This window comes from Lepus europaeus, chromosome 6 (assembly GCF_033115175.1).
Source record: "Lepus europaeus isolate LE1 chromosome 6, mLepTim1.pri, whole genome shotgun sequence".
Classification (NCBI taxonomy): Eukaryota; Metazoa; Chordata; class Mammalia; order Lagomorpha; family Leporidae; genus Lepus; species Lepus europaeus.
The window spans coordinates 94,684,039-94,710,207 of NC_084832.1; the positions used below are offsets into that span (position 1 = coordinate 94,684,039).

The window sequence follows — 26,169 nt, forward strand, 5'->3', positions numbered from 1 at the left end:
CACGGCCTTCAGGCCACGGTGGTGGAGCCCCCTCTGGGAACACTGGGAAAACCCACGGATGCCTTCCACAGCCTTGTGCAGGGCATGAGGAGCCCCACACTCCCCACCACCCGTTCTGCGCACTGAGCTCCAGGAACAGGGCCCCTCGTGGTTCACTGCTCCTGGCCGCTCCTGGCCCGCTGGGCCATTGTCTTTGCCCGAGGCGGTCACCTGCCCACAGGGAGCCAGGGGGCACTAAGTCCCAGGGGCCCTGTCCTCTTGCTCACCCCCCCAGCCCCTGATCCCCCATTCCAACTCCACACCCTCTGTGCCCCATGGAGGACCCTGACTTTAAGCCGAGAGTGTGGCTGGCATGTGCCTGGTGTCAGTGTGAAAGGACGAGATGGTAAGGGGTTAAATGAGGCGAACTCGTCAGCCTCTCCGGAGCTAATAAGAGCCAGCAGGGCAGGCAGAGAAGCCCCCCGAGCCGCCCTCCCCCTCCTCTGGGCCAATGAGCCCCTTCTCACCATCTGTCGCTGATGCCAGCATGGATTTGCATCAGGCAGGGCCAGATGAACCCCAGGGGCAAAGGGGGCAGGGCCTGCAGCCCCCCCCTTCAGTCCACAAGGCCCTCGCTGACCATTGAGCACCCTGAGGCTCACGTGCCGGAGGGTGAGTGGCCTGAGAATCCCAGTTGAGCCATGCCAGCCCCAGAGCCTCCTCCCATGCAGGCCTCGGCCCCCACCCCTTCTTCCCCATTGGTGCCCAAGGTGCCCTACGCAGCTCTATGTGCCAGGGGGATGGCCCTCAGCGCTTGACTTGGCTGCCAGGGGAAGGTGAGGGGCAGGAAGCAGCTCTCCCAGCCACCCACGCCCCGTTCCCTCTCAATAAAGGCAGGAAGTACATAGGAAAATACAGTCTTTATTGGTCTTCTGAAACAACAAACCAGAAATATAATTTTGCCTTTAAAAATCTGCTGTCTCAGGCTAAAGATACCACCAGTGACAGTACCCTCCCTTCCCCTTTCCCTTGAGAAAATCTCCAATCCTGGGGTCAGCTCTCAATCCAAAAGAAGGGAGACAGTGCCCCCATCTAGGGGAGTCTGTGATCCCGATGAGCAGCCTATGCCCCAGAGAGCCCCAGACACCGCCTGGGGAATGACCTCAAAGGCACCCCTGCCACCACAAAGGGCGCCCCGTTCTGCCCTGACACCCTTCACAGACCCCCGCCCGCCGTGTCTGTCTGGTCCTCTCCCTGTGCTACCAAGACCCCGGTCAGAACCAGAAGCCAGCCTGGCGCCTCCTGGCCCCCTCTAAGCACGAGAAAGCCAGTGCCCAGCAGAGGGAGACCTGGGGACTCCCCGGGTACTCACATCAGACTCACGCGGAGGGGCTACAACTAGGAAGAGTCCCTGGAGGCAGTATCTCTGCCCCAAACAGAGCCCCCGCCCACAAGCTGGTTTGGACCCTGGTGCAGATGCAGCCCATAGTCCTGGGGAGCCGGGCTGCGCGGACAACACCCAGGGGAAAGGAAGCGCATGGTGGAAGTCTCTAGACAGAACGCGGCTGCCTGGTGCCTGCTCGGGAGTCTGTCTGGGCCGCGTCTCTCTGCTCACCACCTGCCTCCCTCCAGGAGGGCGTAGGTCACCTTGCACGACCCGGTCTCAGCCCTGAGATCCCAGGCCAGAAGCTGCAGACGCTAGGGGGCTGAGAGCTACAGGGCAGCGGTGCTGAGGCTGCAGGCTCCAGGGAGTGTAACTGGGGGGTGTCCCCCAGGGCCCGACCTGGGGAGGCACGGGGCGGGGCCGAGGAAACACCCAGTGGCTGGAGGCTGGGCTCCAGGGACTGCCGTCCGTCCGCACAGCTTGCAGCTTCCAGGCCTCCCTGGAAAGCCCAGGGGAGGCGTGAGCGTGTTGCCACGGCGACCGCAGTCTCCGCAGCTCTGCTCTGGCCCACTTTACGGTTGGCTCCTCCCCCTGCTGGCGGAGGGGACCTCGGTGAGCGCGGGAGGCTCCGCGCCTGGGGCAGAGACCCGCGGCTCCGGCCTGGGTGGCTGCGTGCTGTGGGTGTGTGTGCGCGTGTGTGTGCGTGTGTGTGTGCGTGTGTGTGCGCGCGCGCACGCACCTGGGCAACTGTGCCGGCGAGGGCGAGCTGGAGGCTCCGGGAGCAGTGTGCTCTGTGGCGGACACGGTGGCGCCAGGCAACAAGTTAGAGGAGTGCAGCGCGTCCCGTCGCGTGTCCAAGTGCCAAGTGCGGAGCGGCCCTGGCCTTCCCCCGCAGGGCGCCAAGAGCAAGCCTCCGGCCTTAGGGGAGGTCAGAGAACCTGCCCCTGGCCCCACTTCACAGCCCCCACCCCCCCAAGTGCGGACGACGTGGGGACCAGTCGCCCAGCTGTGAGGACCCCCGGAGGAAAGGCCACAGGGGTGCTCGGCGCCCGGAAGCTCCTGTGGGGGCACGCGTGCCGTCTTCCCCGTGCCAAAAGCTTAGGAACAGGCCCCGGGAACTCCAGAGAGTTGGTGGCCCAGTGAGAGGCACCAGTAGGAGCCTTCTTCGCTCGGCGGCTCCAGGGAGGCTTGAAGTTCGTGGAGACCGATGCTGCGCCAGTGCACCACGGGTGGGGAGGACGTGGGGCTGGGGAGGCGGGGCCTGCGCGTTCCTCCTGCCCTTCCTACCTGGGTCGGGTAGGGATGCCGCTCAGGCCACGGAGGAGATCTGCTTCTGATCTTCGGGCTCGCCCTCCGGATCTCCCATCAGCGGCTGGCGCTTCTTGAGCTCGCGGTGGTACTTGGCCATGAGCGAGGCGTAGATGCAGCCGTAGGCAGCCGCCACCACCATCATGATGCACACGACGCCGCAGACGACCGCGGCGATGATCACCGTGCCGATGGCGCGCCGCACGCTCGCGGGCCGGTGCCGCTGCTTCTGAGGGCAAGCTGTGCTGGGCTCGGGCTCCGGCTCCGCCCCCGGCTTGGGCTTAGGAGGCTCCGGGCTGGCCTTGGTGCAGGGTGGCCCCGGGACGTCCATGCCGGCTGAGCTGTTCTCGTCGTCCAGCTGCGAGCAGTAGTTGAACATCTCCATGGGGACCACGCGCATGTCTTTCCCCCTCAGCTCCTTGGGCAGCGTGCAGGCGAGCTGGTCCAGGCGGCCCCCTGCAGCCGGGGGGGCAAAGAAAGGAGGGGCTGAGCAGGCATCCGGAACTGGACCCCCTCTCCCCACCCCCCAGCTCCTCCAAATGGAGAGCCCAGAAATTTCTATCAGCGATGCCATCAATCCTAGAATCCGAGGCTAGGCGAGCAAAGGAAGGAGGGAAGCCAGTGTTGGTGGAGCCACCCACCACAGTGGAAGAGTTACAGGTCATGCCACTCAGTTCTTGCAGAAGCCATGTAAAATGGACGTTGTCATTATTCCCATCTATAGAGAAGGACACAGCCACTTCCACCAACCTCCAGGGGCAGGCTGAGCCTCCCGAGGCTGCCGAGGCTGACGAGGCTGACGTAGGCAGGATGCTCACAGCCATCCCACCCGGAATGCAGGGCCGCTCTCTCCCTGCCGGACTCTGCCTGCTGGCCCCTGCAGCAAGAACACAGCAGCCCAGCCCCCAGGGGTCTTCCCTCTCGAGAGCACAAACGTCATAAGCCAGTGCCTCTGCCAGTGCTCTCCAGGCAGGACATGCCGGCCGTCTGTGAAGGATGCCTCCTCGGATAGGGGAGAAACAAGTTGGGTGCCCTTCCTCCCCTGTGTAGGAACAATCCAGCGGCCCCTCCAAGCCCCAACCAGAGCCTCTGAGTTCGAGGGCATCTTGGCGGGGAATCCTGGAGACACAAGAGGCTGATGGGCATACAGCAGTGGGCACACAGGCTCCCCAGGACAATGGCAAACCAGGCCTGGTCGCAGACAGATAGAGCAGCAGCCCTTGGGTGGGGAGAGAGGCAGTGGCTAGGGAAAGTAGCCTGCCAAGGTGTCCCCTAGGGAGCGGAGTTTGGCTTTGGGCCCACTTTCAGCCTCGAGTGAAATCCAGACCCAGGCAGGAGATGCCTGCTGTAGGGCCCGGGCTCCGGCTGCTCCATCACTGTTGGCCCAGCCACCATGGTGTCCTCATGCAGCAGACGGCAATCTTTCCCTGGGATGCTGGCGAAAAACTTCCCAGGATTTGTTTTGGAAGGAGTTCAAGGTTGAAAGCAACTCTCCTGTTAAGAGGATCTGGAAAGGGTTGGTTCCCATTGCCTGCCCCTTTGTGCTTGGAATTAGGGAAGGGCAGGGATGTGTGCTAAGGGCATCGTGTGGTTCTGGGTCTGAAAGGAACCTGGCCCCTAGCTGCTGGGGCCACTGGCTGCCTGGGTGGGCTCAGCGAGTCCCACACCTGGTGACCTTGCACCCGGCAGAGGGCTGGGTTCTGAGACACACCGTCTCAGAAGACCTGAGACTGAACCCTGGCTGTGTCATCCTTCTTTAACTTATCTCATGACTGTGGGTCTCAACTTTTCTTAGTGTAAAATAAGAATGTCTGTCTCAACTAGCAGCCAGCCAGAAGGATCAAAATAGTGCCATACATGAAAAGATATTTGTAAACTAGAAGCTACATAACAAGTATTAATCATTATTTCCTTGCCGATACAAAGCGAGACAACAGCTCAGTGACTCACATGGCACTTTACAGTTTGTAAGAGGTCTTCAGTTAACTCACACATAGGAGTGGCTTGGAACTCACCGGGAGTGGGACTGGGTACCAACACGAAAGCAGTGAGACTTTAAAGAAAAACCTTAGCGTTCAGAGTTTTGCTATCCGTTCACTCATCGAGTAAGCATTCACTCAGCATCTGCTCAGTGCTGGGCACCAAACCGTGTCTCACCAAGTCCACTGGTGTGCTGACCACTGCTGGCAAGTGGACACACGGGCGAGTGTGTGATCGAGGACTGACTGCGCCCGCCGCCTCTCAAGCCTCCGCCTGTGTTACTGTATCTAATCCTCAGAGGGATCCTGGCGGGCAGACACTGCTTTCCTACCCACCTTACAGAGGAGGCGCCGAAACAGAGAGACTATCCCCCTTTCTCAAGAGCGCACAGCTCGTAGGTGGCACAACCGCACTCCCACCCCAGACCCGGCACCTTCACCACTGGGCTTGCTTCTGTGTCACCTTTGTGTGTCCCATCCAGTCATTTCCTAGCTCATCAACAAGTTTAAGAAACGTGGAAGGGAAAGGAAGTAAAACTAAAAGCATTTGGCTTCTGACTCAAAGTTCTGATAACAAAACCTGGGAGAAGAACCTGGCACCGCTGTCAAAAGGAAAATTGGGTTTCCCAGGTGGGGTTCAGCTGTGCGCCACCCCCCTGAGATGAATATTTAAGAGACAGCTGTGTCGTTCAGAGGAAGGGCACTTTCCTCTCCTCCTCCAAACTGGCCAGGGATGCCCAGAGACATAGCTGGTGAGGTGCATCTTTAAGTTCCCTCTTTAAATCTGTGCAGGTGAGAGCAAGTTACAGACCCATGTCAGAGAACAGGAAGGCAGCAGAGAGGTCCCAGGCAGAAAAGGGAGCAGGAAGGGAGGGAGGAGGGGCGCAGCAGCCAGCCCCCTGCTTCCTGGTGCAAGCGAGGCTCGTGACTCGTGCAGTGAACTTGGCAGAGAGGTAGTGTCACCCCCCTGTGTCCCCTGACCTCACCCCAGTCTCCAGGAGTGCCCTTCCCTGTCCCTCACGGCCGGCCAGGGCTGGCTCACTCACCTCGATAGGAGAACCACTCCATCCAGTGCTTGAACTCACGCAGGTTACAGTCGCACTCCCAGGGGTTGTCTCCCACCTGCAGCAGCTGCAGGCTCGCCAGGGGCTCAAACGTCAGCCGGTCCAGGCTCTGCAGGCGGTTAGAGCGAAGGGAGAGGGAGCGCAGAGCCGGGAGTCCATCGAAGAGGCCAGGGGGCAGCTGGGCCAGGCCGTTGATGGACAGGTCCAGGTGGCGCAGCAGCGGCGCGTGCTGCAGCAGGTCCCTGTCCAGGGTCCTGATGCTGTTGTTGCGGAGCTGCAGCTCCGTCAGATTGGTCAGGTCCTCGAAGACGGAGCGGGGCAGCTGGTCCAGGAAGTTGTTGGACAGGTCCAGCCGCTGCAGGCTGGACAGGTTGGCGAAGGCCCAGCTTGGCAGGGTGCTCAGCTTATTGTTCAAGAGCAAGAGGGTTCGGGTGGCGGCGGGCACGTCCGGGGGCACCGTGGTGAGGCCCAGGCCGCTGCAGTCCACCTCCAGGCTGCGGCTGTCACATTTACAGGAGAAAGGGCAGGTGGGGAGGGCCTCAGCAGTGCACAGGGCGATCCAGCAGGTGATCCCTGGCGGGGGGAGTGGAGAGAAAGCCACACACTGAGGTTACTACCTCCTGCCTCCACCCCCTCCCTTCCAGTTCATAGCATAACAACTTCGAGGCTACATCTGCTTTGGCACAAGCCACAATCAGTGTGCAAACATTTACTAACCATGAAAAATGATCATTAAACCCAAAGCCACTTCTACATCCACAGACGGCACACCGTGTCAGCTGCACATCAGACGAAGAAATTGCTTTAGTCAAGTGTGGCACATGGGTTACCCCAGCTCGCAGGGTATCCTCGGCTCAGCTCCCCGAGGAGCCTGGGTCCCCTGGACACTACAGATGTTGACACAATCAAGGGCACGTGTCTAAGGCTATCAGGGAAACCTATCCCACGTGAGGAGCAAGAGTGTCTCCTTCCAAAACGGCTGCACTGCTGAGGCCCCTTGCTCTGCGTCCTAGACCCAACCTGGCTGCTCCGTACACTGTGTACGGAGGGGGAGAGCCCGAGGGGACCTCCTAGCCCTGTCCCCTATAGCTTCCTAAGGGCTGTCATGTTCACCACTTCCAAGACAGCACCAGTGACTTCGTGTGAGGATCGGGACTCCAGGCCCACCTGGGGTCCTGCACCAGAGCACACGGCAGACATGACAAGGACAAGATGGGCAATCGCACTGCGCTCGCCAGACGGCGGGGCCCAGGAGGAGCTCCACATTCATTTACATGGGGAGCCGTCCATGCTCTCAGCCTCCCCGCACCATGGTCATGGCCGGGCTTCCCTTCATGGCCCTGTCTTCTTGCACAAGGCCCACAAGATGCAAGCGTGAGACCCACCTGTGGATAGGGAATGGGGAGAGTGACCCTGGGCAAACAGTTGCAGCAAAGCTGCCGGCATTCCAGTCCTTTCTAGAAGCGACCTCAAAGCCCTCCCTTGGTGACCTCCCTGTGAAAGGAACCCAGGAAGCTCAACACTGGTCTGCCCACCAGGTCAGCTCCACCAGGTCCAGAGGAGAGACCGTCGCTGGGGAACTGGCAGGGAAGTGCAGACCCAGTCCACAGTCCAGGTGGCCTCAGCCACACTGGTTACGGAAGAGGCCTGAGTCCCCTAAGGCGGATGTGGCGAGTACCCGCCACGATGCTGGAATCACCCAGCACTGAGGCCCAGTGCTGTCAGCAGAGGGAAGGACTGTGGGCAGCGGGACCGCCGGGCACCACTGCCCCCCACTGACGTGGTAGTGGACTGAAGCACCCTTCAGACGTCAGATTCCAGACCTGGCAGGTTCCAAAGCATGCAGCTGTAACTGCCCGGGCCGGCGTGGCCGAGGGGGAGCCAGTGCTGTAAATGATTCTCCAGAAGGGGTCACCTGGCCCCCATTTGGAGAGACGAATGTGCTCTGTGGCCCCACGGAGTCTTAGTCACATCTACTGGGGCATGGGGAGGAGTCAAGAAGCGGCCTCACTCAGAATGAACTTTCCATCAAGTTCTATTTACATCCCAAGAAGTGCCATGAAGAACACTCTATTAAATAAGGTTTTGGAATGTTAAAAACCAAAAACAAACCCCTGGAGGCCTGCATGGGACAGCCCTGAGTCTGTCTGGCTGGTGTCTGGTTGTCTGATGTCCCACAGGGCCAGGGGACACTGTCCCCCGCCCGCCCTGCCTGGAGGATCAGTGACAGGTGAGGGACACATAGCCACGCTGACATCTGAACCTCTTTGGTCTCGACAGGAAATGAGCATAGGCCCGGTGCGTCCTGGCCATCCGGGGTCACCCACTGCTACCTCCCCTCCTCTCGCCCCTCTGCTGCCAGGTCAGCCTGCTCCACACTACCCCGCCCCACACCATTTGAAAATCAACCTTCTCCAGAGGAGAAAAAAAAATCCAAGCCACCTGGCTTATCTGGAAAGGATCCACCTACGGAGAAGCCACTGGCCCCTTCCCGAGGGGACAGCGTTTGGAAGAGCGCAGCTCCCTGCCTGCCCCCGGCCCGGGCCCTGGAAATCCAGAGACCCCCGAAAGCTCTGGAGACAAGAAACTGTAATCCTGTATTGCAAGGTGTTGACTGATTCTAGAATGAGGTTGAAAGGGAGCTGAGTGGCTCGGGGCTCAGCCACTCCCACGTGGTGAATTATTCAGGGGCCTGTGTGGCGAGGCAGCCAGCTCACCGGCCGCCCGGCGCGGGGAGAAGTCAGGCAGAATAACCTCACCTGTCTCGTAGCCCTGGGCAAGCCAGCTGGGGTTGACCTTGTCTGCCTCAGAGAGAGCGTGTTCTGGGGTGTCTGTCGCCCTGACAACTGACAAGCGCTGCCTTCACGGACATGGACTCCTCCTGGCACATGGAGGTTCAGTCTGCCCACACGCAGACGGGTCAGGCCCAGTCACTAACACACCCCGAGAGCCCGCTCGCGCCTCTATGTGGAGTTGGGAAGACGGAGGCATAAAGACCACGAGGGAAGTCTTCAGAGGCGAGACCAGGGAGCAGGGCCCAGCCTGGGCTGGGAGGGGCAGACCTCCAGCCTCCGCACCTGCGGCTAAACACGGGTGGACACGCTCCGACAACATCGATTCCACTTAAAACCCAGGAGGCCTGGCTGGTCTCCAGCAGGACGCTGCTCTTAATGTTGCCATCCTCGAACCCAGAGCACGTGGAAGGACGAGACAGACTCACCAGTGTGGCCTCCAGCTCCTGGCCTGACCTCAGACGCCCCCAGCGTTTCCTTGCTGCCATGAATGCTGTTATCTTGACCCTGGCTTCCCAAAGCAAGGCCTTGGCATCCTGGGAAGACCTGCTGAGACCTTCCTGCAGGCCCCCACCACGCACCCCGCCCCGCCAAGGGCGTACTCACAGGAGGCTCTCCACGGCCCGCCCAGCCTGGTCTTCTGCTCGGAGCCACTGCACAGTGCCAGCATGGTGGACCCCACGGCTCGCTGGGCCCTGCAGCTCTGGGGAAAGAGAAGCCCCTTGGGCGTGCACTGCCAGTCAGTCCTGGGAGAGGGAGAGAGAGAGAGGGAGAGGGCGAGTGGGAGGGAGCTGAGCGAGGCCCCGTTCCAGCCCAGGGGTTAGGGAGAGGGCCCGGGTGTCTCTTTACACCCTATTCCTCTCCTGTTCCTCTCAGCTACAATTCCCTAGGCGGGGGAACACGAGGTACAAGGGAGCAGAAAGAGAGAGGCCAGGAAACCTTCCGCCTCCCTGGGGTGCTGGAGGGGTCAGGCTCAGACAGGGCTCCTCTGGCGGCTGGTGGACTGTGATCCCCCCACCCCCGCCTCTCCCTGCCACTTCCCACTGTCTCTCTGGCATGTCGATGTCTTAAATGTTTCCACAGCAATGCGGTCTCCGTCTGCGATGGCCCCTCGGGTGGGGAGACTGAGGCACGCTTCTCGTGGGTAGGCAGGGCGAGGTGGCAGGTCACAGCTACACCTGCCCCCAGCCCAGGGCTGCTTACCATGGCACCGGGCAGGCAGAGGCCGGGCCCTTGGCAGCGAGTGCCTGTGGTGGGCGCACTGGGAGCCGCGGGGTGGCCTCTTGCGCCCGCCTCCGCCGGCGCCTTAGGAGTGAACGGCAGGGCTGCGTCTTCCGGCAGTCGGTCTTTGAGCCTCATCAGCTCAGGGCATCTGGGGTGACTGCGGGGCTCCGTCTTCGCCGGCAGGTCTGTGAGAAGACTGCGCTCAGAGGCCAGGCTGCGCACCTGCTCCGGCAGCAGGGCCAGGGGCCAGGGCAGGAGGGCTGGCAACAGGCTGGGGCTGGGGAGCAGCCAGAGGGGACGAGAGGGCGGGCTCACCCCACCCCAAGGTCTCCTACGCCTCCGCTGGGTCCCCACTCCCTTCCAGATGCGGCAGATGGCGTCAGAGCGGGCCCGGCGCGTCTCCCCGCCCGCCCCTCCGCGGACAGCCCAAGGACACCCTTGCTCAGCCCACGGCTCCCGGCTCCCGGTTGGCTGACCCTCCCAGGTCGCCCAACGCGGCCCTGGGCAAGGGCGCTGGCAGCCTCCTGGCTGCCGCCCCCAGCAGGCCTGTGTGAAGCTGCAACCTCGGGCGCGAGGGTCCTGCAGCGACTGCTGCGGTCGCCCCTCCCCATGCCCTCGCCTGCGCTCCCCCGCGGCCGCGCCGTGGCGGTGCCCCTCCGGCGGGTCGGCGCCGTCGTCAGCCAGCGCGGCGGGCTCCGGGAACTAGCGCCCTCTGCTGGCCGTCGCCTCCGCCGCGTCCCCAACCTCCGCCCGCAGCGGCTCAGACGCGGGGTGTGGGGCGCAGCCCGGTCCCTACAAGGCCTTGTGCGATCCCGAGCGCCTGGGACGGAGAGGAGTGAGTCGTCGGGGTGGCCCAGCTGCCCTCAGAGGCCGGCTCCGGCAGGCTCCCCGCTCAGATTTGCAGGCAGGAGGGTCCTGGGTTCGAATTCCCGTCCGGAGGCTCCTTTAAACAGACTATGTAAACTCTGCGGGCCTCAGTGCTTTTATTTCTAGAACCTCACTGGTGGAACTTGCGTGTGAATATTCGCCAAATTCAGGTGAACGCTCCAGCTCCTCCCACCAGCCTCCTGAGCACACACACACACACACACACCCCAGCCCCTGCTGCCATGGCCCACACCCAGAGCTCACGCCGGTGGGTCTCTGTGTTGGGTCTGCTTCTGCCCCTCACATTCGCACACCACCTTCCCAGACAGCAGCCTCCACTCTGTGTCCTTGGAGCTTGACCTCAAACAACCTCTCAGGTCCAGCGCACAAGCATCCCCAAGACATCAGCCAGGTCAGCAGCCCCCACCTGCGTCACCCGTGAGGCTGAGAATGGATTGCAGGCCCCTTTGCCCAGCTGCTCATCCACTCCTCTGCCAAGGTCATCCAGCAACGGCCTTGCAAGGACACACACACACAGGCGTCAGGCACACACACTCAGAGGGCTGTGCCATTACGCGTGTGCTGCCACGGCTGTACACGTATGCACACACGTGCAGGTGCAGCCGCAGCCGCACATGCATGCATGCCTTTCTGACACATCCCAGCACTCAGTGGAGTGTTCCCGGATGCCCCCAGCACACAGAAGGAGAGGCACCTGCAGCCCGGAGGGGGCCTGTGGGCAGCCCCTGACCCAGGAAGCTGTCCATGCTCAGGCTCACAGGGGGCTGGAGACTGCACCAGGCTCTGCTCCTCCCACTCCTCCTGGCTTCCTGCAGAAGCTCCCCCCACCGCCTCCAAAGCTCAGGCCCACTTCCACCTGGGGCTCCTGCCCTCCTCCTTTCCAGCTCCCCATCCAGGGCCACCCCCACTAATGAGCCCTGGGGACAGCCAGCAAACAGCTGCTCCGTGGAGAAGGGGACCTTGAGCTCAGGTGCTGATGCCCACATGTGACTTGGGGCATGTCACGTGCACAGAACATGGCAGGCAAGTGCCCACGGTGCAGATCCTCAGGCACTGTCTTGTGGGGTAGCAGGACACTGATGAGGAGCTGGCCTGTGCTCTCTGGTGGCCCACCCTGCCTCCCTCAGCCCCTGGGACTTCCCAAGAGTGGGGAGAGCAGCCTTGCCCAGCTTGGGGACGAATCACAAATGTGTGTGTGGACCCTTAGAATGACCCTCAGGGAGATGTGGGGCTGGAAGCTGCACTTCCTGGCCCCTTAACCCTCTGCCCCACAGCGCGCTTCTACCTAAAGCGTCCCTTTGCACCCCAGAAGAGCCAAGCCTCTGCAGGAAAGGGGTGACCTACAGCAGCAGCGTGGGGAGCTGCTGCCGCAGCAGGTGCTGGCCAGCTGCTGGAATGCCTGAGAGCCGTCTGCTGGGGACAGAGAAGAGATGGGGGGAGGGCCCTGCCAGGAAGCGCTCCTGTCTCCAAGGCCCATGGCCTTGTCAGCTTGCAACGCTGGCTGCTCCTCATCCTTACCTGGGTCTTGTCCCTGTCCAGACACAGGGACCAGAGGGAAGGGGCTGCCCCCCTGCCCCCGCCCAGGGCCCCCTGGACTTCTTTGCTGGACCCTGCTGCAGACTGGAGAACAGGTTAAGGAGCTAAAAGCTCCTTAGAAAAATCCAGAAACATGAGGCTTTGGCTCCAGCCCTTGGCTACTCAAAGTGTGGCCCATGAACCTGCAGTGTCAGTATGGCCTAGGAGCCACTTAGAAATTCAGAATCTGTGTTTTTAACAAGAACCCCCAGTAATTTGTTTGCATGTTCAAGTTTGAGAAGTTCTAGGCTAAGCATCTCCCAGACAGGGGCAAACCCCCTGCAGGCTGCACCCGTCTGTCCCCGGGGCCATCCTGGCCAGGGAACAGCATCTGTACCAGGAGAGACAGGGTCCACAGCCACAAACATAGGGTTGTTAACTCCACTTGGCAGATGGGGAAACTGAGGCACAGGATGTTCAGTCACTCGCCTGGGTTAGACAAATGGAAGGACAGAACTGAGCCCAAGCTGAGTTACTGACTCGGTGGCCTTTGTAAGCCTCTGGTCTGCTCCTGACCTGCTTTCCTGTGGGGGTGCCTGCCACAGGCTGGCGGGGGCGGCCGGGTGCAGGGAGGGCCACGCAAGCCTTCCTTGGCGCAGCCCTCGCCTCACTGGGCACAGCCAGCTGCTCTTACCCCGCTCACCCAGGAAGAAGCAAGCCCTGTGACTGGCTGGGCTGAGCTGCAAGCCAGGTCCCCGCTCCCAGCCGCCCCCTTTCCAGCAGACACAGGCGCGGTAGTGACAGGAGCTCGTCGGGGGGGCGGAGGGGGCTGTCTCGAAGCTGTTCTGGGGGGGTTGTGCTGGGGTGAGGGAAGCCGGGCTGGGGAGACAGTGATGAGCGGGAGGCAGCAGTGGGAGCAGTGAGAGCAGGTGCCCTGCTGTGCTGAGTGGGCTGCAGCACCCCTTGGAGACTGGGGGGTGGGGGGGGTGGGCACTGCTTCCAGGGAGCTGCCGAGGTCAGCATCAGCAGAGGCAAAGCCTGCAGGCTCTGGCTAGAGACCCTGGCAAAACGACCCCATGGGGCGTCCACACCTTTCCTCCCACACCTTTGTCATTATCCCTGCAAGCCAAGTGTCTGAGCCACTGAGCGCCCAGGGGCTCCCCACTCCCACTGTGCCCTGCCCTGCCGTCGTCCCTTGGTCTAGGGTTCCTGACTCAGGACAAGTCCTCTGCACGCCCCCAGCTTCAAAAACTCCCAGCACACAAGAGCACAGGAGGGCCTGCGCAGTTTACTCCACCCCTCTCTTCCATCTGCAGCTGGGCCGCGCTTCCAGCACCAGCAGTGCAGAGCCAGGACCGGGGCCGCACCTGGGCCAGCAGGAGCCATGCCTTCGCTTCTCCAGAAGGACAGCAGGGAGCCTGGACAGGAGCCAGAGCCCCTGTGGGGAGGCAGCACCTGCCGCCACCTGCCTGGCCGCCCAGGCCCTTCTAGGAAACCTTCTAGCTCTCTTCCCTGCCCGTCACCCCCACACCCGCACTGCCCAGGCAGCAGGGAGGGAGCTTTTATAAAAACCTCTATATTTGTACTTGGAACAGACACACACCCTCCTGGTTCGTTTTAAAACACACGCCCCATCCTCACCCCCAGCTTCCTGTCAGATATTCCCAATCCCAAACAGACTTTCTGGGAAGCAGAAGAGACAAATCCCCTAAATCAGGCCCTGGAGCTGCTCCCACCAGCACTGCCTGAGGCTGGTTCAGGGTGGGGCCCCGGGGGGGAAAAGGAAAGGCCTGGCCTGGGGACAGAAGGAGGGGCACCCGGACAGGGCACAGGTGCCTCTGCTCTAGCTCCCTCCTCCTCCCTCCACCCCCACAGCCCTCCAGACACCCCAGCCACCACCTACACACCCTCTCCTGCCACCCACTCACACTATGCAGCCCCCATGGGACCCCTCAGCTTGTGTCCTGGGCCCAGGCACAGCTTCCAGGCAAACCTGGACGAAAGCAGATGGCTGACCTGAGAGGCCCCTCTTTCTCTCCCTCTCCCCCACCCCCCAGCCTGGCTTTCCTGGGCTCCCTCTTCTGGCAGTGCCAGGTGTGTGTGCATGAGGGGGAGGGGGCTGCTGTTGGGTTTCCCTCCCAGCTGGACCTCCCCTCCAGCCTGGCTCCACGTGCTTGGCTCCCTCCCCACCCCCACCTGATGCAGTTACCTAAGCTCGCAGGGTGTCAATCTGCCCAACAAGCCTTGACACCCAGGTGCCCACATCACTGCCACCCCTGAAATTCTGACAGCGGGGCGGGGAGGGGGGAGGCGGGCAACAGCCGGCAGATTCCCCCCACCCCCAGACCTGCAGGGCAGTGTGGATTTGAATGGCAGACTCCGGTCAGACTGTCTCTGTGTCCAGCGCTGTCTAAATGGGACTGGAGGTACCGAGTGCCACTGTCCTACTCCAATTCACAGTGTCCATGCCCCCAGGGTCAGGGCGCCAGGTCAGCACGGCCAGGCCTCCCTCTAAGCTGAGGCACAGCCCCGACTCGGGACCCTGGCCCGTTTGCAGCAAGGCCGGGGCTTTGTGCTGGGACAACCCACAAGGGTTTGTCCCAGCTTCCCCTGTCCTGTCCTCAGGTGAGCTGGAAGCAGGGGGCCCAGGCTTGGTCCACTCTCAGCCACGCCCACACCAGGGAGGCTTCACCCAGGCTGCCTGGACCTGTGGCCAGCTTGGGCACGGCTCCTCTGCACCCTTGTCCAAGGACAGCCAGCAACTGGAGCCCCACAGCCCCCGTGGTGGAGCCCACCCTGCCACTCACCCAAGCCTTCCTCTCAGCCCCATCTCCAGCACCGACCCACCCCCTTCCCGAAGCGCCAGAGTTCCTCGGGGCCCCTGTGCGGAGCAGGGCATGCACACAGCACCGGCTCTTGGCTGCTTCCCCCTGCTGCAGGACCAGTTTCCATGCCACCGGGGGGCTGTCATCTGGCACCCGCATTGCCCTCCTCCCCGTCTCCTGGCAGAACCCACAGCTCAGTCCCCAGCACTGTGGGGTCAGAGCCCAGTGTCTGGCATTCTCAGGACACCCAGCCCCGCAACTGCCCTCAGGCAGGAGGCAACAGCTGCTATGTCTTGCAGGGCAGAGACCCAGCAAAGATGGTCCCCAGTGCCCATGCCCAACCACCCTCCGTCCTTGCCCCCAGCCCTGCATCCTCCCCCACCAGCTGCTTGGCACTCACCTTGCTTCACTCTGACCCATCCAATGAGACCACCCCCCCAGGCTTCCTGAAAGAATTCAGACACCACTGCCAGTGGAGCGCAGTGAGCACGGCTGCCGGCTGCCGGAGTCCCGGTCCCCGGAGCAGGGACCTGGAGTGCAGCACCCAGCGCGGGGAGGGGGGATGCCCCAGGCGGCTGCCGAGGCTGCTGGGTCAATAACAAACTGAGAAGGGAAGCCGGAGGGACGGAGGGAGACCGAGAGGAGGTGGGGGGAAGGGGAGAGGGTGGAAGGCGCGTGTGTGCGCGAGCAGAGCCAGAGCAATGGAGTGACAGCTGGGGGTACATCTGTGATGACAGCGGCTGCCGCGTGCGCGCGCGTGCGCGCACACACAATCACACACACACACACACACACACGGGCGCGCGCCCGAGGAGCTCCCGGCTGTGAGGGCAGTGCTTGCCCTGGCAGTGCTCACATTTCAGTGGACAAAAGCGCCTGCAGGTGCATCGCTTCCAACTCCGGGGAGGAGCCACGCACCTTCATTTTCCTTCCAGGCTCTGTGCGGCTCCCCTTGCCCCTGGCTGCGGCCCTTCCGTCTCTGGCTCCTCTGGGGAGGGAGGGGCAGACCCGGACCACAGAGCCAGCCGGCTGACTCTTGCTCCCTCACCCCCACCCCCACCGTGAGGCCACAGCTGGGTCTGTCCCGGATATACCCAGGGAGAAGGAAAAAGCCGAGCTCTTCTCTCAGTTCAAGGGTGATGGCCCCAAAAGAGGCTCCCTGAGGGGTGACAGGGATGCCACTGTGCCTGACCCCCCTCAGGAACGGGGCCAGGGGCACGTGGTCCTGCACGGGCCGCAGAGTCCCCGCTACCCCAGACCAGGAGTATTTAGGAAGCCCAGCGCCGGAGCAGACAGGCTGGGGGCCCAAGCCTGGGGATGTCCAGTGAGCACCCAGGGCCCTGGCATGAGCCCAGCAGGAACCAGCCCCCAGCCTCCACAGCTGGCCCCACAGGCCCCTTGCTTCTCTCTCTCTGGGTTAGGCACAGGGCTCAAGAACTCAAGGGGCCTCTGCTTACCAATCAGGACAAGGCAAGTCGGAGGAGAAACTGATATCCAAGAGATAGAAAGTGGATGCCCAAAGGCACAGTCAGCCAGGCCCACACCAAGAAAGGAACTGGGGTCCCTGCTTGGAGCCCCCCGCCCTAAACCACCCTGGCTTCGCATCTCTGCAAGCCTGCCCTAACCCCTCTGGGGGCCGAAGCATGTGGGCGGCGCACTACAGGTCTTCTGCTTTCCTCAGGGGACCCAAAGTCAGGACTAGGGGTGGAGGTCGAGAATCCCTGCCTTGACCCAGGACATCTCTGATAGGACACTCCCCTGCCCCTGACCTGGGCCACTGGGGGAGGGGCGCTGGGACTGCCCTGGCGGGAGGAGGAGGGAGCGTGAATTACCTCTTGGGAACTCCCTGCCTCTCACCCTCCACCCCCCACCCTGTGCCCACATCCTGCCCTTCAGGACACATCTCTATCCCCGTGGAAGTGGGACCTCCTTGGAGCCTGGACGCCTCCCCTCCCCCATGGTGGCCTCCTGCCTCCTTCCCTCAGCCAGGAATCAGCTCCCAGCTCCGAGATGGAAGCCCTGCTTGCGGCTCTCATCACCACTGCCTGTGGAGCGGGGAGCTGTCGGGAGGAGGCACCCAGCCTCACCTGCTTCTCCCCCACTGAGTCCACACTCCTGCTCATCAGCCACCTGTTAGCCCCTGAGCCACACCCAGTCTCCTGCTCTGCAGAATGGGCGGGTTGGGACCTGGTCCCCGAGCCCCTGACGGGCCCCTCTAGCCATGCAGTCTCCACCCAGCTAAGCACAGTGTCTTCCAGGCGGAGGAGGAGGAGGGACAAAGCCAATCCAGAGTTAGGAGGGACCACTGGCGACCATGCAGGAGTCCTTTCTGTGTGCATGACCTCATGTGTGTGTGTGCGCGCGTGCGCAGCTGTCTGGTCGCGCTGACTTTGATGACAAAGCAGCACCGAGGTGACAGGATGAGCAGGGGAACAGCACACATCTTGAGATGCTGTCTGCTGCCTTATTGAGGCTCTTTGTTAGGGTGTCCTTGCGAGGGTCAGGGGACAGAGGGAGGGCCGGATGCTGAGACTTGACCGCCTCCATCAGGTCACGGCAGGGCCTCTGAGGGACCAGCGCTGGGTCTAAAACAGCGGCCCTCCACAGACAGGCTTGGGAGCTCTGAGTGCACCTGTTACGGGAGCCATGTTGGGCACACAGCAGGCTGGCGGCAGCGACAGCAGGCCAGGCCTCTGACAGTGGCCAGCCAGCCAGGCACAGCAGGGTTTCTTTGGAAAGAAGGCTGGGCTATCTCCGGGCTTGGGGTAGAAAAGCACAATTGAGGGCGTGAGGATTTGAGATGATTTTAAGCCAAGGAGCTCGAGCTATTGGGCCGAATGCAGCTGATCCATACTGCAGATCAGCCATTGCTGACCACTGCCTTCCTTCCCGGGGGCCTAGTCCTGTGGTCAGCACTGTTCAGGAAGTCCTTCCTCGTGTCTCATTCAAATTCCCCATTTCCTGGACCCAGTGGATTGTCTCCGAGGTCTCTGAAAGACTCGAAGCACGGCTCAGTCTCCGAGATTTCAAGTCCAATGTTGGTAAGAGGGCGGGCTCCAAAGGGCAGGGAGGATTGAACAAGGCTGTGGAGCTGGGAGGTGAGGCACAGTAAGATCCTGTAGGATTCAGCAAGAGACTGGCTCAAGTGGAATTGATTTATGAAGTTCAGGAAATATGTTTCGAGCACCACTGTATGACAGGTAATGTTCCAGGACCTGGAGATTAGAATCCAATCCCGTGGCCTACCAGTAGCTCCGTTCTAGTGGGGAGACACAGACAGTAAGTAGGCAGCCAGAGGATCAAATCAAATTAAAAGCTATAGAGTGATGAGATAGAGAACAGAGAGGCCAGGCAAGGGCTTGCAGGGGGTGGAGTTTAGGCTGAACTCTGACAATGAGAAGGAACAGGCATGTAAAGTTCTAGAGGAAGAGCATTCCCAGAAGGGAGAACAACTGATACAAATGGCCTGGGGTAGGGATGAGCTTCCCGTGTTTCAGTGAAGTGTTTCAGGTTGAAATCAGAGGCCTCAGCGAGCTGGCTTGTTGGCCGTGTTACAGGGGAATTTAGATTTTGGTGAAGGGGCCACAGGCCAGCACTGGAGAGTTGCGGAAGGGTATGCTGTGACTTGCTGTTCAGAAAGATCACACTATGTGGGAGGTGGATCATGGACAGGGAAACAGGAAGATGCTCAGGGAGCCCCTGGCGTTATCCTGGGTGACAGGGATGCCGGCCCGGCCAATTGGCGAAGTTTGGAAACTAAAGTCTGCAGAACTGGGGGTGGGGGGCATTTGGGCGCTACCAGGTAGCAATGGGGAAGCGTGGAGAAGACCAGCTATGGGAGGAAAGGCCTGCCTTCGGTTTTGAACACGCCAGGTCTGGGAGACCCAACTGGAGATGACAGGTCAGGAGGCAGCGGGAAGTCCCGATTTGGCCAAGGACACCCAGAGGCTGCCTTCAAGGAGCTGGTGACCCAGGCCAGTAGGGGCAAACCTGCTTCCCCCATTCCTACCCAGGGAGTCAAAACCGGAGCTTCATTCGAGAAAAATCAACCGCTGCCCTCCCAGTATTGGAACCACGGACTTCCTTGCAGCTCAGAAACCTGATTCCAGGGACTCAACTCCGAGCCCTGGCAGTGGCAAGGCACGGTCTCCTCAGAGGAATAACTGAGACCCCTTTGACCACAGAGGCCAAGGGTGGGGTTGTGTCCGCTTCCTTAAACCCCAAGGATTGATCACGCCTAGACAGCAGCCCAGTCCTCCTGGGACCTCTTTGCCGCTGCCTGTTTCTGCAGGTGAAAGAAATCTGTCTAAAATGAACAGCGCAGCTGGTCCAGGAGGGGTCCCCACAGCCTCAGAGAAGTAGGAGTGAGAGGAGGAGGCGTGGCCACGTCTTTGACCCAATAAGTGGATTTACCTGTCCCCTTCCCTCCTGCCTCTTTGAGCCACCTGGACCTTGAAGCAACAAAGAAGCCCCCAAACGCCTCAGCTGCCCCGCACTGTGCCTCCAAGGGTGGCCTCTCGGGCCCTTGCTGTCTTCCTCTGCAAACTCAGATCAGCTCTAGAACCACACTGCTCAACGCAGTGGGCGTCACCTCTGTGGCTACTTAGATTGAAGCTAATTGCATTTGAATAGCATGTACGAAGTCAGGTCCTCAGCCACGCTGGCCACCTTGCAAGTTCTGATAACCACATGTGGCCAGTGCTTGCTGTTTGGGACAGCACAGGTAGAGGACATCTCCATTGTCCCGTCAGTGCGCAGGGGTTCCCAAAACAGGGTCTCCGGACCTGCAGCAGGAACCTCACTGGGAGCGCTTTAAAATGCAAATTCTCAGGACCCATCCACCCAAGACCTGTAAATGAGGAACTCTGGGAGTGAGGGTTTACCAGCCTCCCAGAGGATTCTGGTAGACAGTGACATTTCTCCTGCAGGATCTAACTGGAGCAGCAACAATCCCACACTCAACCTGTCTCTAGGGTGAGTGTGAGGATACCTCAAAAGTGGAATTAACACATAAATTTTTGGCAGTGTCAAAAAAATGTTGAAATCCATGCACGGGTTTTCACGACACACATTTTCCATGAACTTCTTGAAGACCCCTAGTATGCATGGATTTCAGCATATTCTTGCACCAAACTAAATTGATCTTTCAATCCCATTTTCCACAAATTCTTTGAAGTACTCTATATAATCATGCTTCCATTCACAGCAGTAGAAGCATACACAAAGGCCACAGTCCCAGAAAATCCCTGTCTAGAATGCTGGCCCTTTGACCCTTAGCCCTTTGTTCAGCACATTTTTTTTTCCGTGTCAAATTTCTCTGGGATCATTCCAGGTTCAAGGGGAGAAAATGGTCCAGTTCTGCATCTCCAGTCCATGTTAGAAGAGCCCAGTAGATACTCAGGAGGCCGGAATAATTGTGACCCAAAATCTCTCCACTGGTCATGGCAGTGACTTTGGAATTCCCCGTGAACAGCACAATGGTTAAGAACCCAGAGCTGTTCCCCACCGTACTGAGAAGGAACCTGAAGCCCAGGGCGGGAGCTTGGCTGGCCCAGCTCCTGCAGCTCCTGACTGTCAGGACCCGAATCCAGGTCCAGAGAGCAGAGAGCTTAAGAACTTACACCTTAGAGACAGGCAGATTTGGGTTAGAGGCCTGGTTCTGTTATTCACTAGCTGGCTGACTTGTAATGCTTGCAAAACCCGAAAAGTAATGGGTGGGTGTGCACGTGGTGGTGCCTGACGCCCCCTATGTGCCCAGTGCGTCTGGATATTATTATCCCAGACACTAGGAAGCTGGCCTAGTTATTTAATTTTTTTTTTCAGTGTAACCTGCCTTTTCTTTCTATTCTTCAGCCCCAAGTCTTCCTGGAGCTCTTTGTCCCAGATTTCTCTTAGTGCGCGAGCCCCCGCCTGGGTTCTCCAAGCCTACTTAGGAATCAGAGAGGCAGTGGCTGATCAGAAGAGCCTTTGCAGGCACGTGGCGTCCACAGCTTGCTGAAGTCTGCCTGCGAACCCGGGGCTACCTGAGCACAAGCTCAGCAAGGAGAGAGCCCTCCTGGGAGCGGGAGCCCAGCCCCGAGCAGCAGCCGGCCTCACAGATGCTTCCCCCCAGGGGCAGCACCCTGAGTCCCAGCCTGTGTTACCACCCACGCGGGCACGCCTCCTTTATTTTTATAACAAAATTTATATAATTTTATAATCTTTAATAATATATTTTTTAAAGATTCATTTTGTTTATTTGAAAGAGTTACAGAGAGAGGTAGAGACAGAGAGAGAGGTCTCGCATCTGCTGGTTGACTCCCTGGATGGCCGCAATGGCTGGAGCTTTGCCAATCCAAAGCCAGGAGCCAGAAGCTTCCTGCGGGTCTCCCACGTGGGTGCTGGGGCCCAAGCACTTGGGCCATCTTCCACTGCTTTCCTGGGCCATAGCAGAGAGCTGGATCAGAAGAGGAGCAGCCAGGACTAGAACTGGCGCCCATATGGGATGCCAGCGTTTCAGGCCAGGGCTCTAACCTGCTGTGCCACAGTGCCAGCCCCTTTAATAACATATATATTAAAAAAAAAAAAAAAAAAGCCTTGGAGTTGTGGCAGAGAGAAGAGGAGCCCAGAGCTTCTCCCCTCAATTACCAGCTGCCTAAGGGCAGGGGCACCCAGCCAAGCCTCTTGTAGCTTTAATTCCCTAAGAGCTGTGGGTTCAGACAACCTGAGGCTTGAAAGGGGTGAAGTCAGGAGGACAGGAACTTGGGGTGAAGATGGAGAAAAACGCCCTGGGGGTGCTCAGGACATTTCTCAGAGGCCCAGGGCCCACAGAGGCATCCACCTGAGTACCCTCTTCCCCCAAGAGGTTCGGCGGAGGCCAGACCCAGCCCAGGGCCTTGGGAGGCAAATCTTGGTCCCTGCTCTGTCCCCGCAAGTCCAGTTCCTCCCCGAGGAGGGTGAACGGAGGATGCCCATAATCAGTCTCTTGTTTCTGACTCTGTCTTGGCTCTCTGGGGCTGTGAGGGGCGGGGCAGGCAGGCCAATGGTGGGGGAATTCTCCCATTTGCTATCCTGGCTGGACAGAGGCTGTAGGCGCCCAGTGCAGGGGAGTTGTTAAAGCTGTCCCCGTCCATCAGTGCTGTTGGCCGGGTCAATCTGAATAGTCCCCAGATGGGTGATGAAAGAGAGCCTCTAGTTTTCCATCTGTGGGAAAGAGGAGCAGGACTTGACCGCACCCTGGCCCACCTGCCTTGAGCTGGGGGGATCCGAGGGATGAGTCATCCTCCTTAGGGTTGGGCCTCCCCTCCCCTCACCCCTTCTTCCTCCCCTTCCTCTCTCTCTCTTCACCTCTTTCTCTTTTTCCCTCTTCTCTCACCCCTGCCTCTCCCCCCACTTCCCCTCCCTCTCTTTCCCTTTCCTCTCTCCCCCTTTTCCCCTTCCCCCTTTCCCTCCCCCTCCTCTGCCTCCCTTCTCTCCTCCCCCTCTCTTTCCATCTCCCTATTTTTTATTTTCAATGTCTTTTATTTATGTGAAAGGCAGAGAGACGGAGCGAGAGAGATCTTCCATCCTCTGGTTCATTTCCCAAATGCCCACAACTGCGAGGTTGGGCCAAGCCCAACCCGTGAGCTCCGAACAATCCAGGTCTTCCCAGTCTCTTCCTCCCCTTCCCTCTCCCCTCTCCTTCTCTCCCTCCTTCTCCCCTCCCCCTCTCTCCCTCCCTCTCACCTCCCCTTCTCTCCCTCCCTTCTCTCTCTCCCTCTCCCCTCTCCTCCCCCTCTCCCCTCCCCTTCTCTCCCTTCCTCTCCCTTTCCCTCTCTTACCTTTCCTCCTCCCTCTCTCCCTCCTGCTGCGTACGCCACCGCCCTGCGGAGCCAATCCTGTTAGATTCGCACTCTGCCATCTGACTGTGCGCCCCATCGGGTGGCCGCCCCGGGGTCATCCCTCCGTGGTGTCTGCGGGTGCCTGCTCTCTCTAACGCGAATCTATCCTTCTCTCCCACCTCCTCCTCCCCAAAAACGCACGCCGGCCCTGCCTGCGTTCCCGCTTCCCCGCAGCGGTGGGCGTCCAGATGAAGCTGGGGGGTCTCCAGCGCCGGTTCTGGGCGGCCACGCGCCAGGTAGGTGTGGCGCGGCGCGGGCTCCGGGCTGCCCCGCTCTCCCCGACGCCGGGCCCCGCCGCCGGGCCCTCCCGGCTCCCTGGCTCCCTTCTCTCTGGGCCTCGCAGCCCCCCTGCCCACACGGGGGCACCCCGCAGCTGCCCACACGGGACCCCCAGGGACGCACAGCAATGCCAGCGTTCACGGCGTCTCCTCTCCCCTCTAGTGCGACGCGGCGGCTGGGACGTGCCCGGAGAGCTGCGCCGACAGTGTGAGCGCGCCCAGCACCGCGAGGGGGCTGTGGGAGGCCGGTCCGCTGGAACCAGCCGTGCCCTGGGCCCTGCTCCCGGGCCCAAAGAGGGGCGAGGGGCCGGCGGGACCCTGGCCTGACCCCTCTTCCTCCCCAGGACCTGGACTGCTTCGTCATAGACAACAACGGGTTCATTCTGATCTCAGAGCGGGCCCCAGAGGTACGTTCCAGGAAGGCAGGGCCAGGGCCAACGGGCAGGCCGCGGCGGGGAGGGAGCAGAGGGCCGCAGGCCTGGCGGGATCCCCGGCGGGCAGCCAGCACAAGCAGAGGTTTGGTGGCTCCCCAGTCGCCTTGGACGGTCAGAGGAAACAGGAGCCCTCCATCCGGCTGCTCTGGCCTTCGCGGGACGGCCGGGAAAATGTCCCTGCCACACAGAAGTGAGGGACACTCAGTAAGCCCCGCTGTACCCCACCCACCATGCGGAGGTGCCTGGCTGCCGAGCATGGCGTGGTGGGGGTGGTGGTAGTGGGGGGCTCCTGGCTTCTCCCCTCTGCCCCATCCCCATTTCCACCACCAGGAGGGCAGCACCTGCCCACTCTGTCCTCCCCAGCAGCCTGACGCCGTGTCGGGGAAGGAAGTTGTGGTGGAGGGCATCCTTTCTCATCCCAGAGCTGGCTGGCACACCCTCGGGTGTCACCTCCCGCCTGGATTCTGGTGCCCAGGGCATTGGCAGAATGGTGGAAGCAGAGGTTGATGGTGCCTAGGACCATGGCCAAGGCTGTCCCAAAAGCAGTGGTCTGGCCTGCACTGCATGGGGTTTAAGGTCCCAAGAAGGGATCAGAACAGAGCAGAACTGCAGGGGGCTCCAGCGGACCATGGGTCTCATTTAAATCACCACTTCTCCTGCAGCCCAGGTTGGCAGCAAGAATCGAGAGAGAGGTGACTTCCTTCATTTTCCCGGTGGGGGTTGGGGGAGGCAGAGGACCCTACATGGTTTGCAGCACATCACTGCTAGCTGGTCATCGCAGTCACCCAGGCGCCTGCCTTTGATCTCCTCCCTTTTAGCCATTTTGTTCTTCTCACTTGCTCTGGGAGAATGGGTGATGGCAGAATTGAGACTGGGATAGAGTGTGGCAGGGGATCCTCTGGTGCTCTCAGTCACTCCTGCTCTGATGCCTGGGTGCCGGGTAACTGAGACCAGACCCGGTCTCCAGGGCATCTGGGTGTTGGCTTTCATGGGCCAGAACATGCGCATTTCAGAGAGAGCTCAGAAGCTTGGCCACTGGGAGGGAAGATGGCAAGGCACAGAGGACAGCCAAGTGCCCCTCGGCAGAGTTGGCAGTCATTTCCAAGAGACAGGTTTTGGTTGGGGGCTTTGCAAGTCAGTCAGTCTCTGGTCACCACTCCCCAGCTCTCCGTTGTAGCAAGAAGTAACCCTAGACAATACGAAAATGACTGAGCATGGTATTGTTCCAGAAAGATCTTAAGACAATACCAAAGTTTTAATTTCATATAATTTTCATCATGAAATATGATGAATCTTTTGATTATTCCTGCCAACCATTTGAAGATGGAAAAGCCACAGTCAACAGTGAGGCCGAAGTGGCCCGTGGGTTAGGGTTTGCCAGCCCCTGCTCCATGAGCAGCCAGGCCAACTTCACAGGGCAAGGGCAAGGGCATCTGGGTGATAGGACCCACGCCCCAGGGGCCCTTTGCATAACCTTTGGACTATTTAGTCCTACTCAGCCTAGACCACAGGCCTTCAGGAATTGTGATATCACTGGGAACTACTGGATGCCACGAGTTTGTATGGTAGTAGTCAGCTATTCAGAGGTTTATACTGTATAAAGTATTTTTTTTAATATTTATTTACTTGAAAGAATTACAGAGAGAGATTTTCCACCCACTGGTTCACTCCCTAAATGGCCTCAACAGCCAGGGCTGAGCCAAGCCAAAGCCAGAAATTCCATCTGCATCTCCTATGTAGATGCAGGGGTTCAAGCACTTGGTCCATCACCCAATGTGCCATCCCAGGCACATTAGCAAGCAGGGAGCTGGATTGGAAGGAGAGCACCCTCATATGGGATACTTCACATCACTGACCCCAAGTATTTGTTTCTATCTAACAAATACTTGTTATATGTATATATATTATACATATATATTATATATATGTATATATTATATATAAAATGGTGCATATATATATACCATTTATATATATATATACATATATATATACACACACACATATATCATAAAAGTACCATTATGCAGGGGTACTTCAAAAAGTTCAGGGCTTCACATGATGAATTTATATGTTCAACTGCTGAATGATTACAGACATGAACTAAAACCTAATTCTGACAGAAAAAAAAAAGATCAGGGAAAATGGAGTTAAAAGGTAAGTTTATTTTGTTGCAATTCCGTGCACAGTTTATCATAATAAGCATCTTCCCTTGTACACACATGAATTTTACAATTTCTTTTGCACAAAAATATGCTTATCTTTCATTTTTTACCTAGAAACATTTTGTTTAAGGTATACAAACTTCATGTATCTCATATACATAAATTTAGGAATAATGATTCTTCCCACCCTACACTTCCTCCTGCCCTCACGCCCACCCTTCCTCCTCTTCCCTCTCCTATTCCCATTCTTATTTTTTTTTTACTAAGATTTTCAATTAAGTTTATACTCTATTTTCAATTAACTTTATACTCATAAGATTAACCCTACACTAAGTAAAGAGTTAAACAAATAATATGGGAAAAAACCCTGTTCCTCAACAGTTGAGACAATGGGTGTTTAAAATCAGCCATGTCCAAGTTTCAATTTCAGTTCTATAGCTTACCCTTTAGGTACCCTATTAGTTACCACAGATCA

General features: G+C 59.3%; 2 protein-coding genes and 1 non-coding gene across 3 annotated transcripts in view; 2 read left to right on the top strand and 1 right to left on the bottom strand.

Moving 5' to 3' along the window:
* The window catches only part of CACNA2D4 (calcium voltage-gated channel auxiliary subunit alpha2delta 4), a 100,702-nt gene that overhangs the window by 56,197 nt on the left and 18,336 nt on the right, over window positions 1-26,169 (top strand). Inside the window, exons 27-29 of the mRNA XM_062195194.1 lie at window positions 22,992-23,053; window positions 23,259-23,303; window positions 23,440-23,502. Coding sequence (XP_062051178.1) covers window positions 22,992-23,053; window positions 23,259-23,303; window positions 23,440-23,502 — 170 coding nt within the window. The remainder of the gene's footprint in view (window positions 1-22,991; window positions 23,054-23,258; window positions 23,304-23,439; window positions 23,503-26,169) is intronic.
* Window positions 935-9,786, bottom strand: LRTM2 (leucine rich repeats and transmembrane domains 2). The gene is made up of 4 exons (XM_062195418.1): window positions 9,710-9,786; window positions 9,113-9,252; window positions 5,697-6,287; window positions 935-3,127 (listed from the first exon to the last, which is right to left on the bottom strand). Exons 2-4 carry the CDS (start codon window positions 9,174-9,176, stop codon window positions 2,673-2,675), a joined length of 1,110 nt encoding a protein of 369 aa, XP_062051402.1. The 5' UTR covers window positions 9,177-9,252; window positions 9,710-9,786; the 3' UTR covers window positions 935-2,672.
* Window positions 25,582-25,654, top strand: LOC133762671 (small nucleolar RNA SNORD5). Its single transcript, XR_009866338.1, has one exon. It is a non-coding gene; the product is annotated as a small nucleolar RNA SNORD5 (small nucleolar RNA).

What these genes read in the sequence shown, in the direction of transcription:
- LRTM2 (XM_062195418.1), bottom strand. Translation starts at nt 9,176, where the DNA reads ATGCTGGCACTGTGCAGTGGCTCCGAGCAGAAGACCAGGCTGGGCGGG. An exon ending in CGGGCCGTGGAGAGCCTCCT is followed by an intron (nt 6,288 to 9,112) that starts GTGAGTACGCCC and finishes TCCCCCCGCCAG; the next exon opens with GGATCACCTGCTGGATCGCC. An exon ending in GGAGTGGTTCTCCTATCGAG is followed by an intron (nt 3,128 to 5,696) that starts GTGAGTGAGCCA and finishes CCCCGGCTGCAG; the next exon opens with GGGGCCGCCTGGACCAGCTC.